Genomic DNA, 12,500 nt, shown 5'->3' on the forward strand with positions numbered 1-12,500 from the left:
AAGATTTGATGGAAGAACAGGAACAAAAACCTACGACTGCTGCTTATTTCCACACAGAGAGTCAACGTGGACTTTCAAAATAAAGCGTCAGCAGCTGTTGTTGTTGTTGTTGTTGTTGTTGGACTCGTGAGTGCAGCTTGTTGTGCTTCTGTTGAACCTCAGGTCACTTTGGCTCGTCCGTGGCGTCGTACTTCATCTTCCTGCGCTGGATGTACGGTCTGAACCTGGTTCTGTTTGGCTTCATGTTCGGCCTGGTGGTTCTTCCCGAGGTACGACCTTCAGCTCATGACCTTTTTATTACAGATACTTGTTATTATGCTGATTTAACAGACCCGGTTTTTGGTGTTTTCAGATCCTCATGGGTCTTCCCTATGGAGCCATTCCCAGGAAAACTGTCCCCCGGGACGAGCAGCCCACGGCCATGGACTTCTCTGTCCTCTTTGACTTTGGTGTGAGGTTCTTTGCTGCAGTCTGACTCAGTTTATGTCAAACTTGAATGACCTCAAGTGAACAAATACTCCATACACCAACCGAAACCAGAACCAGCACTAGATCCAGGAAACTCTTCTCTGAGGTTCCACACGTGTTTGTTTCAGCAGAGGTCACAGCAGAGGTCATAGCGGAGGTCACAGCGGAGGTCACAGCAGAGGTCACATCAGAGGTCACAGCAGAGGTCACAGCAGAGGTCACAGCAGAGATCACAGCAGAGATCATAGTGGAGATCAGCAGAGGTCACAGTAGAGGTCACAGTAGAGGTCACAGCAGAGGTCATGGAGGTCAGCAGAGGTCACATCAGAGGTCACAGCAGAGGCCATAGGCGGAGGTCACAGCAGAGGTCACAGCAGAGGTCACAGCAGAGGTCACATCAGAGGTCACAGCAGAGGTCACATCAGAGGTCACAGCAGAGGTCACAGCAGAGGTCACAGCAGAGGTCACAGCAGAGGTCACATCAGAGGTCACAGCAGAGGTCACAGCAGAGTCAGAGTCTCAGCAGAGGTCACATCAGAGGTCACATCAGAGGTCAGCAGCAGAGGTCACATCAGAGGTCACACATCAGAGGTCACATCAGAGGTCACAGCAGAGGTCACATCAGAGGTCACAGCAGAGGTCACAGCGGAGGTCACAACAAGATGATCCTTTCCTCCTGGTTCACTAACTAATGATCAGTCAGACAGATTTTGACGTTGTGTTACCACACCTTTTTTTTTTTACCCGTCTTCACCAGATATGTACGGGTCCCCTAAAGGGACATCGAAAAAAAACCAAAAAACTAAACGTTTCTGGTGCACGAGAAAGTATTGTATGCGCGTGTGATGTCCGCGAACGCAGTTTTAAGATCATTTCAGGCGTGAAATGAGTCATTTACAATTCAAAAATGTGGTTTGTGTATTAAGATACGATGTATTTATAGTTTGGCAGCGACGGTATCGGAGGTGATCAGCTCCGCCTCCACCGGACACTCGCTGCGTACAGTGCGTGGGGCAGAGCAGCGTTACCTCGGCCTGTACTGATGATCCACTGACATCGCTGTCATTAGATAGATCATTAGATCCATAGATTTGTTGTTAACCCGTTATTTTGTTTTTAATGGAAACGTTTCGACCTGACAGTTTGAAAGTTTGTATATTATTAATGTTTTATTTATTCTGAGATTGGCACGAGAAAGTATCTCATGTGCACCAGAAATGTTAAGTGTTTTTGTTTTTTCGATGTCCCCGTAGATATGGAAGATTTTTATAATCAAAACATTTGGTTATTTGATTGATTTAAAAATTAAAATACAGCTGAAGACTTTTCCAGAAGTTCCACCAAACTTGACAGTTGTCGTGTGTGTGTGTGTGTGTGTGTGTGTGTGTGTGGACTGTAACAGGGTTACTGTAAATACTCCTTCCTGTTCTACGGTTACTACGACCACAAGCGAACCATCGGGCTGCTGCAGTTCAGACTCCCGCTGTCGTACCTGCTTGTGGGCGTTGGCATCTTTGGTTACAGCCTGATGGTCGTCATTAGAACGTGAGACACGCACACGCACGCACACACACACACACACACACACACACACACACACATATTCTCATGTTTGTTTTCAGAATGGCTCGTAACTCAAACGAAGGAGGAGACGGAGCAGAGGAAGGAGAGTTCACCTTCAGCTGGAAGATGTTCACCAGCTGGGATTATCTGATCGGAAATCCTGAAACTGCAGACAACAAGTTCGCCTCCATCACCACCAGCTTCAAGGTCAGCAGGTGTGTGTGTGTGTAGCAGTGTTTGGATATCATCTTTAAAAACAATCAAATAGTCTGATTTACATGAGGAACACGAGAAGGTCTGTAAGTTATAATCTATGATGTGAGACACTGTCTGAAAGAGAGGAGGCGGACTGCCAAATAATGAGCTGTTCTCTATATCTTAGCTATTCTATACATCCACCAACAGACACTGGCACTCAGCTCATTATTTGGCAGTCAGTCAGTTGGTGGATGCTTTGAGCAGCTCATTATTTGGCAGTCAGTCAGTTGGTGGATGCTTTGAACAGCTCATTATTTGGCAGTCAGTCAGTTGGTGGATGCTTTGAGCAGCTCAGGCAGTCAGTCAGTTGGTGGATGCTTTGAGCAGCTCATTATTTGGCAGTCAGTCAGTTGGTGGATGCTTTGAGCAGCTCATTATTTGGCAGTCAGTCAGTTGGTGGATGCTTTGAACAGCTCAGTCAGTCAGTTGGTGGATGCTTTGAGCAGCTCATTATTTGGCAGTCAGTCAGTTGGTGGATGGAGCAGCTCATTATTTGGCAGTCAGTCAGTTGGTGGATGCTTTGAGCAGCTCATTATTTGGCAGTCAGTCAGTTGGGATGGAGCAGCTCATTATTTGGCAGTTTGGTGGATGCAGCAGCTCATTATTTGGCAGTCAGTCAGTTGGTGGATGCTTTGAGCAGCTCATTATTTGGCAGTCAGTCAGTTGGTGGATGCTTTGAACAGCTCATTATTTGGCAGTCAGTCAGTTGGTGGATGCTTTGATGTCCTCTCACTTCTGTCTTGTTTGAGTTGTCTGTTTTGTTTCTCCTCACCATAGGAATCCATCGTGGATGAACAGGAGAACCAGAAAGATGAGAACATCCACCTGCGAAGGTTCCTCCGGGTTCTGGCAAACTTCATGATCCTGTGCTGCCTGGGAGGAAGTGGATATCTCATCTACTTTGTGGTGAAACGTTCTCAGGAGTTCGCTGAGATGGACGATGCTCAACTGTCCTGGTTTGAAAAGAACGAGGCAAGTTCACACCAGAACACCTAAACACCTAAACACCACCTGAACACCTGAACACCACCTGAACACCAGAACACCTAAACACCACCTGAACACCAGAACACCACCTGAACACCAAAACACCACCTGAACACCAGAACACCTGAACACCACCTGAACACCAGAACACCTGAACACCTGAACACCTGAACACCACCTTAACACCAGAACATCTGAACATCTGAACACCAAAACACCTGAACACCACCTGAACACCACCTTAACACCAGAACACCTGAACATCACCTGAACACCTGAACACCTGAACACAAGAACACCAGAACGTTTGTATGGTGGAGCTGAGGTTTGAGGAGGCGCTCGGTCTTCTCTCTGCATGCAGGTGGAGTTTGTGATGTCTCTGCTGGGACTGGTGTGTCCTCCTCTGTTTGAAACCATCGCTGAGTTGGAAGATTATCATCCTCGAATCGCTCTCAAGTGGCAGCTGGGTCGGATCTTTGCTCTCTTCCTGGGAAACCTCTACACTTTCCTCTTTGCTCTGTTTGATGAAGTCACGGCAAAGGTTCGACATGTGACGCTTGGAATGATTTAAGAATAACAGCTGATTTTTGTTTGATCTGTGTGTTTTTTCATGTTATGAAAACAAAAGAAAATGAATAAATACATTTTTAATGAAAACATGCTCCTGCAAATTCAGTTACACATTTTCATTTTTTAGGAGAACATTATCTTGATCATTCAGGAAAAACTAAGCATGAGCGTCACATGACCAGTGAGGTGTAATGTGATTGGTTGAATGTTGAGCCTGAATTGATTCCTGAGCCTCGTTATCATCGTATCACAGTTTCATCTGATTTTTCTTGTGAGCATGAAATTAACTTTTTATTATTTCAACATTTTCAACCTTGAATTTTTAAGCAAAAGTGAAAATATGACTTTAGGGAAGAAAGAATGACTGTAGTGAACCAGCGAGGCTCAGTCAGGATGAAGCAGCTGCTGTTTGTTTTAATCACATATTAAACTGATATTGATCTGTGTGTGTGTGTGTGTGTGTGTGTGTGTGTGTGTGTGCGCTCTTGTTCAGCTGGAGAGAGAGCAGGTGATCAAGAACAACACTGAATGGCTGCTGAATGAATATTACGCCAACTACAGCCTCCACTTCAACACCACAGATGTTCCTCCTCCTGACGTGGATCCATCCGACGTCATCAGAGGACCGTGCTGGGAGACTGGAGTCGGAATAGTCAGTACTTTATATTCATTAAATATACATATACACTTATACTGTATAAATATACACTTATTATAGGGATGTAATAAAACCACAGTATAGCAAGTTCATTTGATATAGTGACAGTAATGATGAACTATACACAGTCACATATGTCATGTTATTATAAGATAATCATAACCAGATCACTGAGAGAACACAGACACGTGAACACACCAGCACCTGACATGTTCACATGGATCCAGAAGAACTGACCTGCTTATAGTTATTTCCATCTCACATAAACATAACAACATTCATCCTGTGAAGATGTCGTTGAGATACACACATGTGAACCGTGTTAATCTGGAGTTAGATCAGATCCAGATTAACTTTAGTCTCATTCTACATACATATAACGCGTTCTGTTCAAATCTGATGAGGTTTTTGTGAAAATCAAATCAAATTTTATTTGTGTAGCGACACATTTAACAACATGTATGATCTCAAAGCTCTTCACAGTATTATAGAGAGGATGAAGAAATGTGCAGCATCTGCCAGGACAGGTTGTGGTGAAAGGAAACTTGTTGTTTTTTCTGTAGGAGTTTGTGAAGCTCATCGTGTCGGACGTGCAGGTGACGTATTTGACCATCCTGATTGGTGATTTTGCGCGAGCCGTCATCGTCCGCTTCCTCAACTATTGCTGGTGCTGGGACCTGGAGGCTGGATTTGTGAGTTCTTGTGTTTGCTTTAGTTTGTTTGGTTACATTTAATGAACAGCTTAATATCACATTAAAGAATGAATATGATCCAATTATATTTTTACAAAACAAAACAAAACATACATGTGTATTTAGTACTTGAAGTCCTCCTCTACGTCACTGTGGAGCCAGATTATTATCTACGTCACTGTGGAGCCAGATTATTATCTACATCACTGTGGAGCCAGATTATTATCTACATATTGTGGAGCCAGATTATTATCTACATCACTGTGGAGCCAGATTATTATCTACATCATTGTGGAGCCAGATTATTATCTACATCACTGTGGAGCCAGATTATTATCGACATCACTGTGGAGCCAGATTATTATCTACATTACTGTGGAGCCATATTATTCAGCTGCAGATTAAACAGTGGATTGACTTGGTCCTTATTTGACACAACCTAATGTGTGAGTACAGCACAGTTTGTGTTGGATTTCGTGTTGACCTGACACCGCACACTGACATCTGGCAACACAGTGAGAAAGACGACACCGCACAGACAATGTAATTACAGAGCAAGCACAACAGTCCCACACGCTGCTGATATCTGTAAACACAGCAGCACTTTTATACATTGTCCTCTGTACATGTAAACATATGTTTACACATGCTTTTTCAATGTAAACGTATGTTTCCCGTGAAATTAAAATGAAACTAAAGCTCTTTAAATTTCTAAGTTAAAAAGAGAGAGAGAAGAGCTCCGCCCTGAAATCTCAAAAAACACAGAATAAAAATGCGTAGATCATCAGAACATGTACAGATTTAGTTTAATGTGTTTAAATATTTGTTCACTCTTCAATAAATAAATGAATGAATGAATGAATAATGAATTAATGGAAGCTAACGTTTGTTTTCATCAGCCTTCATATGGAGAGTTTGACATAAGTGGAAATGTCCTCGGACTCATCTTTAATCAAGGAATGATATGGTGAATATTTATCTCTCTATCTCACTAGCTAGCTAATAGCTAGCTAGTCTGTATTGCTCTGTATCACTCACATGTCTATATATCGTGCTATTAGCTAGCTAGCTTGCCAGATGGCTTACTCAAAGTTATCTATCTCTCTTGCTAGCTGGCTAATCGCTATCTACAGTCTGCCTATTCATTTATCTTGCTATTAGCTGGCTATATCATGTAGCTATCTCAAAGTTATCTATCACACTAGGTAAAAGCTAACTATTAGCTAACTGGCTATCATTATTGTTTTCATGCTGATGGTTGTCATTCATGTGTTCATCCGCATGGACAGGATGGGGGCGTTTTACGCTCCGGGTCTGGTGGGCATGAATGTCCTGCGTCTGCTGACGTCCATGTATTACCAGTGCTGGGCCGTCATGTCCTGTAACGTCCCTCACGAGCGCGTCTTCAAGGCGTCACGCTCCAATAACTTCTACATGGGTCTGCTGCTGCTCGTGCTCTTCCTCAGTCTGCTGCCCGTCGTCTACACCATCATGACTTTACCTCCGTCCTTTGACTGCGGCCCCTTCAGGTCAGTGACTCTGAATTCACAGTGAAAATACAGTGAAAAACACAGTGAAAACACAGTGAAAACACAGTGGAATCACAGTGGAATCACAGTGAAAACACAGTGGAATCACAGTGAAAACACAGTGAAAACACAGTGAAAACACAGTGGAATCACAGTGAAAACACAGTGAAAACACAGTAGAATCACAGTGAAAACACAGTGGAATCACAGTGAAAACACAGTGGAATCACAGTGAAAACACAGTGAAAACACTGTGGAATGTTTTCACTGGGACAGAGAGAGGGGAGAGAAAGGACAAGAGGGAGATGAGGGAGAGACAGAAGAGAGAGAGAGAGACCAGCAGCAGATACACAACAACTGTATCAGGTTACAAGTTTATACAGTTAATGATATCGACTTTTAATTATAGCAGAATAATAATGGTGATGATGTGGGTAGCCTCGAAAACTGGATCTGGATCCTGCAACCTGCATGATGAGAATACAGAGAGAGAGAGAGAGAGGGAAGGAAGGAAAGACACAGACTAGGGAGAGAAAGAGACAAGGTTAATGACAGCTACAGTATTCCCTCTCATACTAAATGCATTGTAAATGTTTTTTCTCCAGTGGTCAGGCGCAGATGTACGACGTTGTCATGGAGACCATCGATCAGGATCTCCCTGCTTTCATAGGGAACATTTTTGGCTATGCCACAAACCCAGGACTCATCATGCCCGCTGTTCTCCTCATGGTGTACGTGTCACTTTCTACATTTAACATTTAAGGTGACATCAGTGTTTGTTGGTGGAAATATTGAAGTATTTGACAAAGGAAATGTTTAAACGTCACTGGTGTGTGTTGTGTGACATCACAGGTTGGCCCTTTATTACCTGAACGCCGTGTCTAAAGGTTACCAACAAGCCAACAACGACCTGAAGAGGAAGATGCAGATGGTCAGTGAGACATGAAACATACACATGACACAGAGATGGTTTCAAATGATATCATACATGAATCTTCCCTTCTTCCTTGTTTTATTACAGATCAACTGTGTTTTTATATATAATATATATATACAGTAATAGTGCTTTAAAATAAAAATGTAAATCTTTACATCAATATTCCAGCAGCCTCCTCAGTTCTCATTCATTCATTCATTCATTCATTCATTCGATTCAGGCTCGAGACGAGGAGAAGAACCGCAGGAACAACAAGGACAGCACCAACCAGGTGATGAAGGACCTGGAGGACCTGCTGCCCAACAAGTCTCTGGCCCCGCCTCCCATCGAAGAGGAGGAGCCTCCACCTGGTCACCATCACACACTCGTCACACTGCTTTACTGCACGTGCTGGCAGTCATTTTGTGTCGCACTCTGACCTGTCTGTCTGACCTGTCTGTCCTCAGAAGTCGTCGTGGAAAAAGGAGGCAAGTCGACTAAAACCAGGCCCGGAGCGGCGGGAAAGGGAGTGAACCTGCAGAAAGACGTTTCTCTGGCTGCTTCAAACCCCAGAGCACCGGTGACACGCGGACCAGGACCCAGACCTGGACCTCCAGGGATCGCCAGAGTACCTCAACCCGGCCCAGGACGAGGAAGAGGACGAGGACGAGGACGTCCTCCATAATTAAAGATCCAGAGACTGAAGGATTTACCACGACGTGAACATTTGTACAAAGGAAATAATCTGTGGAGATGATCGTTCTTTATATTTATCTGCTGACGTGGAATTAAACTCTGTAGATTCTAACTGAGCAGGATTTGTCCTGTGGTTCCTGAAAATACAAACCATAATATACTCACTCACACACACACACACACACACTCGTGTGGTCACTTTGTGTCACTGATTTTAATCAGAACGAAGGATTTGAAAAGATGACAAAATCAGACATTTGAACTTAGTGTGTGTGTGTGTGTGTGTGTGGTTTACAGATGAAATCATTCTAAAGAAAGTCAAACATCAGATTCGTGATTTATCATTTCATTTTTTATTTCTGCAGCTTCTCATTGATCCTGGATCCGTCCTCAGACTGAATCTGGATTTCACATAAAATCACTTTGGTTGGTTTGTTTGTTTTCATCGTGTTTGTTTAACTGTCGTCGTCACAGACGACTTCACGCGTTTAAATCACAGGTTTAACGACGGCCGAGTCGAGTCTTTGCTTCAGGGATTATGTGTCGTCAGATTAAAGTCTAAAGTGTTACCACTCACGTCAGGAAGCTAAATGGTATGCAGCCTTCCTTAGTGTAGTTTACGCCTGTGACTCAGAGTCAGAGAAGAACGACTAAATGATTCATCAATTATTTTGATAACAATCAGTTTTCTGTGGTTTTTCAGTTTCTTTGCTCCATGAAACAAAGAAGTCATTTCCAGAGTTTGAACGACAATAGATGAATCAGGATGAGAAGTGACTCGGGCTGTTGCCGTGACAACCTTAAAAACAATCACCTGCATGTTAAACTTCGGTGACTAATAATTATTGCATATTAGACCTTTTTAATTGTTTTAATTACAACAGCGCTGTTTCAAATCTTCACTTTAATACAATCACGTCTCAAACTTCAGAACCAAAACACACTTTTTATTTTCCCAGAAAACATTTCAGTTCCTGGAAATGTGCAAAAATTACCTTTTTGCAGAATTCTCCTTATTTTTCTTATGACCGCATCAGAAACACAGTCATGTGCTTTTATTGTGAAAATCTCACTGATGCTTTCCTGTCGCAGCTGCAGCGGTTCACCAGCAGAGGTCAGTGGTGGCCGAGCGTGGCCCGCTCCATGCGTCTGTACCACCACTTGACTTTGGTGTTGTTCATCATGTCGTCAAACGCCTGCAGACCTTCCATCACTCTGAGGACGCCGAACACGGCCTGAGGGAAAACAAGCACAAACAATCACTCCATTTATCAACTATTACAACTATTTCCATCATCGATGAATCGCTCTGAAGCTTGTTTCATGATCTCAAATCAAGATTTCTGTTTTTTCAGCTCCTTAAATGTAAATATTTTCTGGTTTCTTTGCTCCATAAAAACAAAGAAATCATTCAAAACTGAACTGTTTTTGGTTTGTGGACAAAAACGTCGTCAGAGTTTGACCAACACTGATCAGCGTGTGTGTGTGTGTGTGTGCTCACCAGGTCGGCCAGGTTGGGACAGTCTCCGCCCATGAACTTCCTCTTCTTGCCGATGGCCGACACCCACTCGTTGACGGCCTTGTACAGGTCCTGCCTGACGTCGTCCTGCAGGTTGTGTCTGTGTGGTCACAAACACGCGTGACCACACACGATCACACACACTCTCGATCACATGACTGACACTCACCGTCTCTTCAGCCTCTTGGAGACGACAAACATGGCCGCCGCGCCCACGTATTTGGCAAAGAAACCTTCAAAAGAGCCGAAGTTTCCCTCGCGGACGATGTAGTCGAAGGACGCCAGAGCCTCGCCGCTGGTCCTGTACACGTTAGGAGAGATGAGGTGGACGAGCCACTCGTCCGTCCACTTACGCCACTTCATCTCCTCTCTGGAGACACGAGAGGACAGCAGAGAGAGAGACACGTGAGACACATCACATGTGAGTGTGTGTGTGTGTGAGCAGCAGTGGACTCACTTCTGCGTCCCCTTCTCCGGGTAAATGGCGGCCGTCTCGTCCTCGCTCAGCATCAGCCAGTATTTGTTACTGTACTCCGTCACTTCCTTCCCGCTGTCGCTCACCGACTTCAGCTCCGGGTAACAGGAAATGATGTCAGACATGCTTTTGTTCCTGGACGACATTTAACAACACCATCACGTCTTTATCTCACTGTTCCAACAGGAAACCACACACACACACACACACACACACTGAGTTCAAATGTCTTATTTTGTCTCTTCAGTGTTTGAAATCCAACGTTCAGATTGACGTCAGTGACACCAAGTGACCACACGAGGCAGCAGAGGAGCAGCAGCAGCTAAAATCACTGCTTTTCTCTCTGAGACACAAACTTAAACAATACATTCTACGACCTGATGTCACAAATCACCTCTAGTGGCAGAAATAAGAACCCATCAACATGAATACTGTAATAAAAAGTGGTGTAAGATGAAAACACATCGTTACCCAGAGTTTTCCTGACCTGACCTTCAATGACAGTAACTCACTGGTTGATTAGATGAGTCCTGATGGAGCTGATGATGACGGACGAGTCGTTCAGTTGCTGCAACAAAAGAGAAACGACTTGTGACCAGTCAGTGAATCCAGGAAAATAATGTTTTAATCAAGAGGAAGTGAGTTACTGATGAATACATGAATGACTTCCCTGAAATCTAAATGTCCTCTCACCACGCCGTCCACCATCAGGATGGGCACCTTCCTGTAGGTCGACCACTTGATCTCCTGCCTCATCACTGGGTTCACCTCCACGATCTCGTACGGCAGCTCGTAGAAGTCCAGGAAGGCTCGCACTTTACTGCAGAAGGGACACGTCTTATACTGGTACAGGGTCAGCTTCAGACCTGGACCTGGAACCTGGAGCAAGCATCCAAAATCACCAGCTTTAACATCTACCATATCTTTAAGAACATGTTCACGTCTTAATCTCACTCAGAGACAGACTGTTCCAACAGGAAACTGAAGTCTGTAAACCACACACTCACTCACTCACTCACACACTCACACACTCACTCACTCACTCACTCACTCATTCACACACAGATACTGTCAGTGTTACCTACTCCAGCTTTAAAGTCAAACGTGGATGGTTTGTCCAAGTGAGGACAAAAGGTTAAGATTAAGTCAGATTTAAGTTGAGTTAAATGAAGTCAGACTCAGTCAGTCTCCAGGTGATGAATGAATGAATGAATGTACGTTCATGTAAACTGTGACAACGCGTGTGAATGTGTCTTTCTTTCTTTTTCTCAGGTCGGTTTAATAAAGTTCGATAGTGTTGAATGAGATGACGTCAGCAGCAGCAGCTCAGGTAAAGGTGAGCACAGACTCACCGCGGTCTTCGTGTCCTCCTCCGCGGCCAGGAGACGCCGCTGCTGCTGCCGCACAGACAGCTTCACAGTCTGATACAGACCGACTCCTCCACCGAGGAGGAAGGCACAGCGGAGCCACCGACTACCACTGCCGCCTCCTCCTGCTCCTCCTGCCCGCAGAGAGAGCAGCCCGGACCGGAACCCGCTGCCGCCGGTACCGAAAGCCCTCCTGGACCCGTGGGTGCCCCCATATCCCAGGACACGAACCGCAGAGTCCAGAAGACACCGACTGACCTTACTGAGACCCGCTCTGCTGTAGGAGACCGCCATGATGGTGCTTATATATAAAGTCCCACAATGCACCGCGAAGAAGGAAGGAGCAAAAAGGGGTGGTTTTCCCTGAGCTTTGTCTGTCAGGCTGTGTGTGTGTGTGTGTGTGCGTGTGTGCTGCCCTCCGCTGGCGCACAAAGGTACAACAGGGGACCACGGTTTGATTTTACGATGGAAGATCAGTGATCATATGCAAAATAAAGTCATGACATAAAAACTAAACAATAGTGAATTCTTGATTAAATTCAATTCCTCTACTCCCTAAATTAATTTATTTATTGAATTTATTTTATTGTTTTCTTTGCACGAAATAAGGTGAAATTATTTGTTGTAAATAAGTAACTCAAATACATTTTTTATTATTATTATTTTACATTAAGAGATTTTAATTATGTCACAAATTATTCTGACAAATTTATGTGATCCGTGTCTTGTTAAACTTGGGCTAAAAATGATTTTTTTTTAAAAATGTATAGTCTTTCATTCTATCACCGCACTGTGCCAATGT

General features: G+C 44.1%; 2 protein-coding genes across 2 annotated transcripts in view; one reads left to right on the plus strand and one right to left on the minus strand.

Annotated features, from left to right (window-relative positions):
- Window positions 1–8,415, plus strand: part of tmc2b (transmembrane channel-like 2b) — a 15,122-nt gene extending 6,707 nt beyond the window's left edge. Inside the window, exons 7-20 of the mRNA XM_044027037.1 lie at window positions 163–269; window positions 353–451; window positions 1,871–2,013; window positions 2,091–2,238; window positions 3,067–3,261; window positions 3,638–3,817; window positions 4,340–4,498; window positions 5,068–5,196; window positions 6,096–6,163; window positions 6,486–6,725; window positions 7,331–7,456; window positions 7,578–7,656; window positions 7,883–8,012; window positions 8,109–8,415. Coding sequence (XP_043882972.1) covers window positions 163–269; window positions 353–451; window positions 1,871–2,013; window positions 2,091–2,238; window positions 3,067–3,261; window positions 3,638–3,817; window positions 4,340–4,498; window positions 5,068–5,196; window positions 6,096–6,163; window positions 6,486–6,725; window positions 7,331–7,456; window positions 7,578–7,656; window positions 7,883–8,012; window positions 8,109–8,326 — 2,021 coding nt within the window. The 3' untranslated portion in view covers window positions 8,327–8,415. The remainder of the gene's footprint in view (window positions 1–162; window positions 270–352; window positions 452–1,870; window positions 2,014–2,090; window positions 2,239–3,066; window positions 3,262–3,637; window positions 3,818–4,339; window positions 4,499–5,067; window positions 5,197–6,095; window positions 6,164–6,485; window positions 6,726–7,330; window positions 7,457–7,577; window positions 7,657–7,882; window positions 8,013–8,108) is intronic.
- Window positions 8,416–8,671: 256 nt separating this feature from the next.
- Window positions 8,672–12,030, minus strand: ptgesl (prostaglandin E synthase 2-like). The gene is made up of 7 exons (XM_044027036.1): window positions 11,684–12,030; window positions 11,025–11,210; window positions 10,844–10,899; window positions 10,314–10,466; window positions 10,026–10,226; window positions 9,839–9,956; window positions 8,672–9,572 (listed from the first exon to the last, which is right to left on the minus strand). Exons 1-7 carry the CDS (start codon window positions 11,990–11,992, stop codon window positions 9,453–9,455), a joined length of 1,143 nt encoding a protein of 380 aa, XP_043882971.1. The 5' UTR covers window positions 11,993–12,030; the 3' UTR covers window positions 8,672–9,452.
- Window positions 12,031–12,500: the final 470 nt, after the last annotated feature.

The sequence above is a fragment of the Solea senegalensis genome, linkage group LG5, assembly GCF_019176455.1.
Source record: "Solea senegalensis isolate Sse05_10M linkage group LG5, IFAPA_SoseM_1, whole genome shotgun sequence".
NCBI classification, from domain to species: domain Eukaryota; kingdom Metazoa; phylum Chordata; class Actinopteri; order Pleuronectiformes; family Soleidae; genus Solea; species Solea senegalensis.

What these genes read in the sequence shown, in the direction of transcription:
- ptgesl (XM_044027036.1), bottom strand. Translation starts at nt 11,992, where the DNA reads ATGGCGGTCTCCTACAGCAGAGCGGGTCTCAGTAAGGTCAGTCGGTGT. An exon ending in TCCTGATGGTGGACGGCGTG is followed by an intron (nt 10,900 to 11,024) that starts GTGAGAGGACAT and finishes CTTTTGTTGCAG; the next exon opens with CAACTGAACGACTCGTCCGT. An exon ending in TCCAAGAGGCTGAAGAGACG is followed by an intron (nt 9,957 to 10,025) that starts GTGAGTGTCAGT and finishes GTGACCACACAG; the next exon opens with ACACAACCTGCAGGACGACG.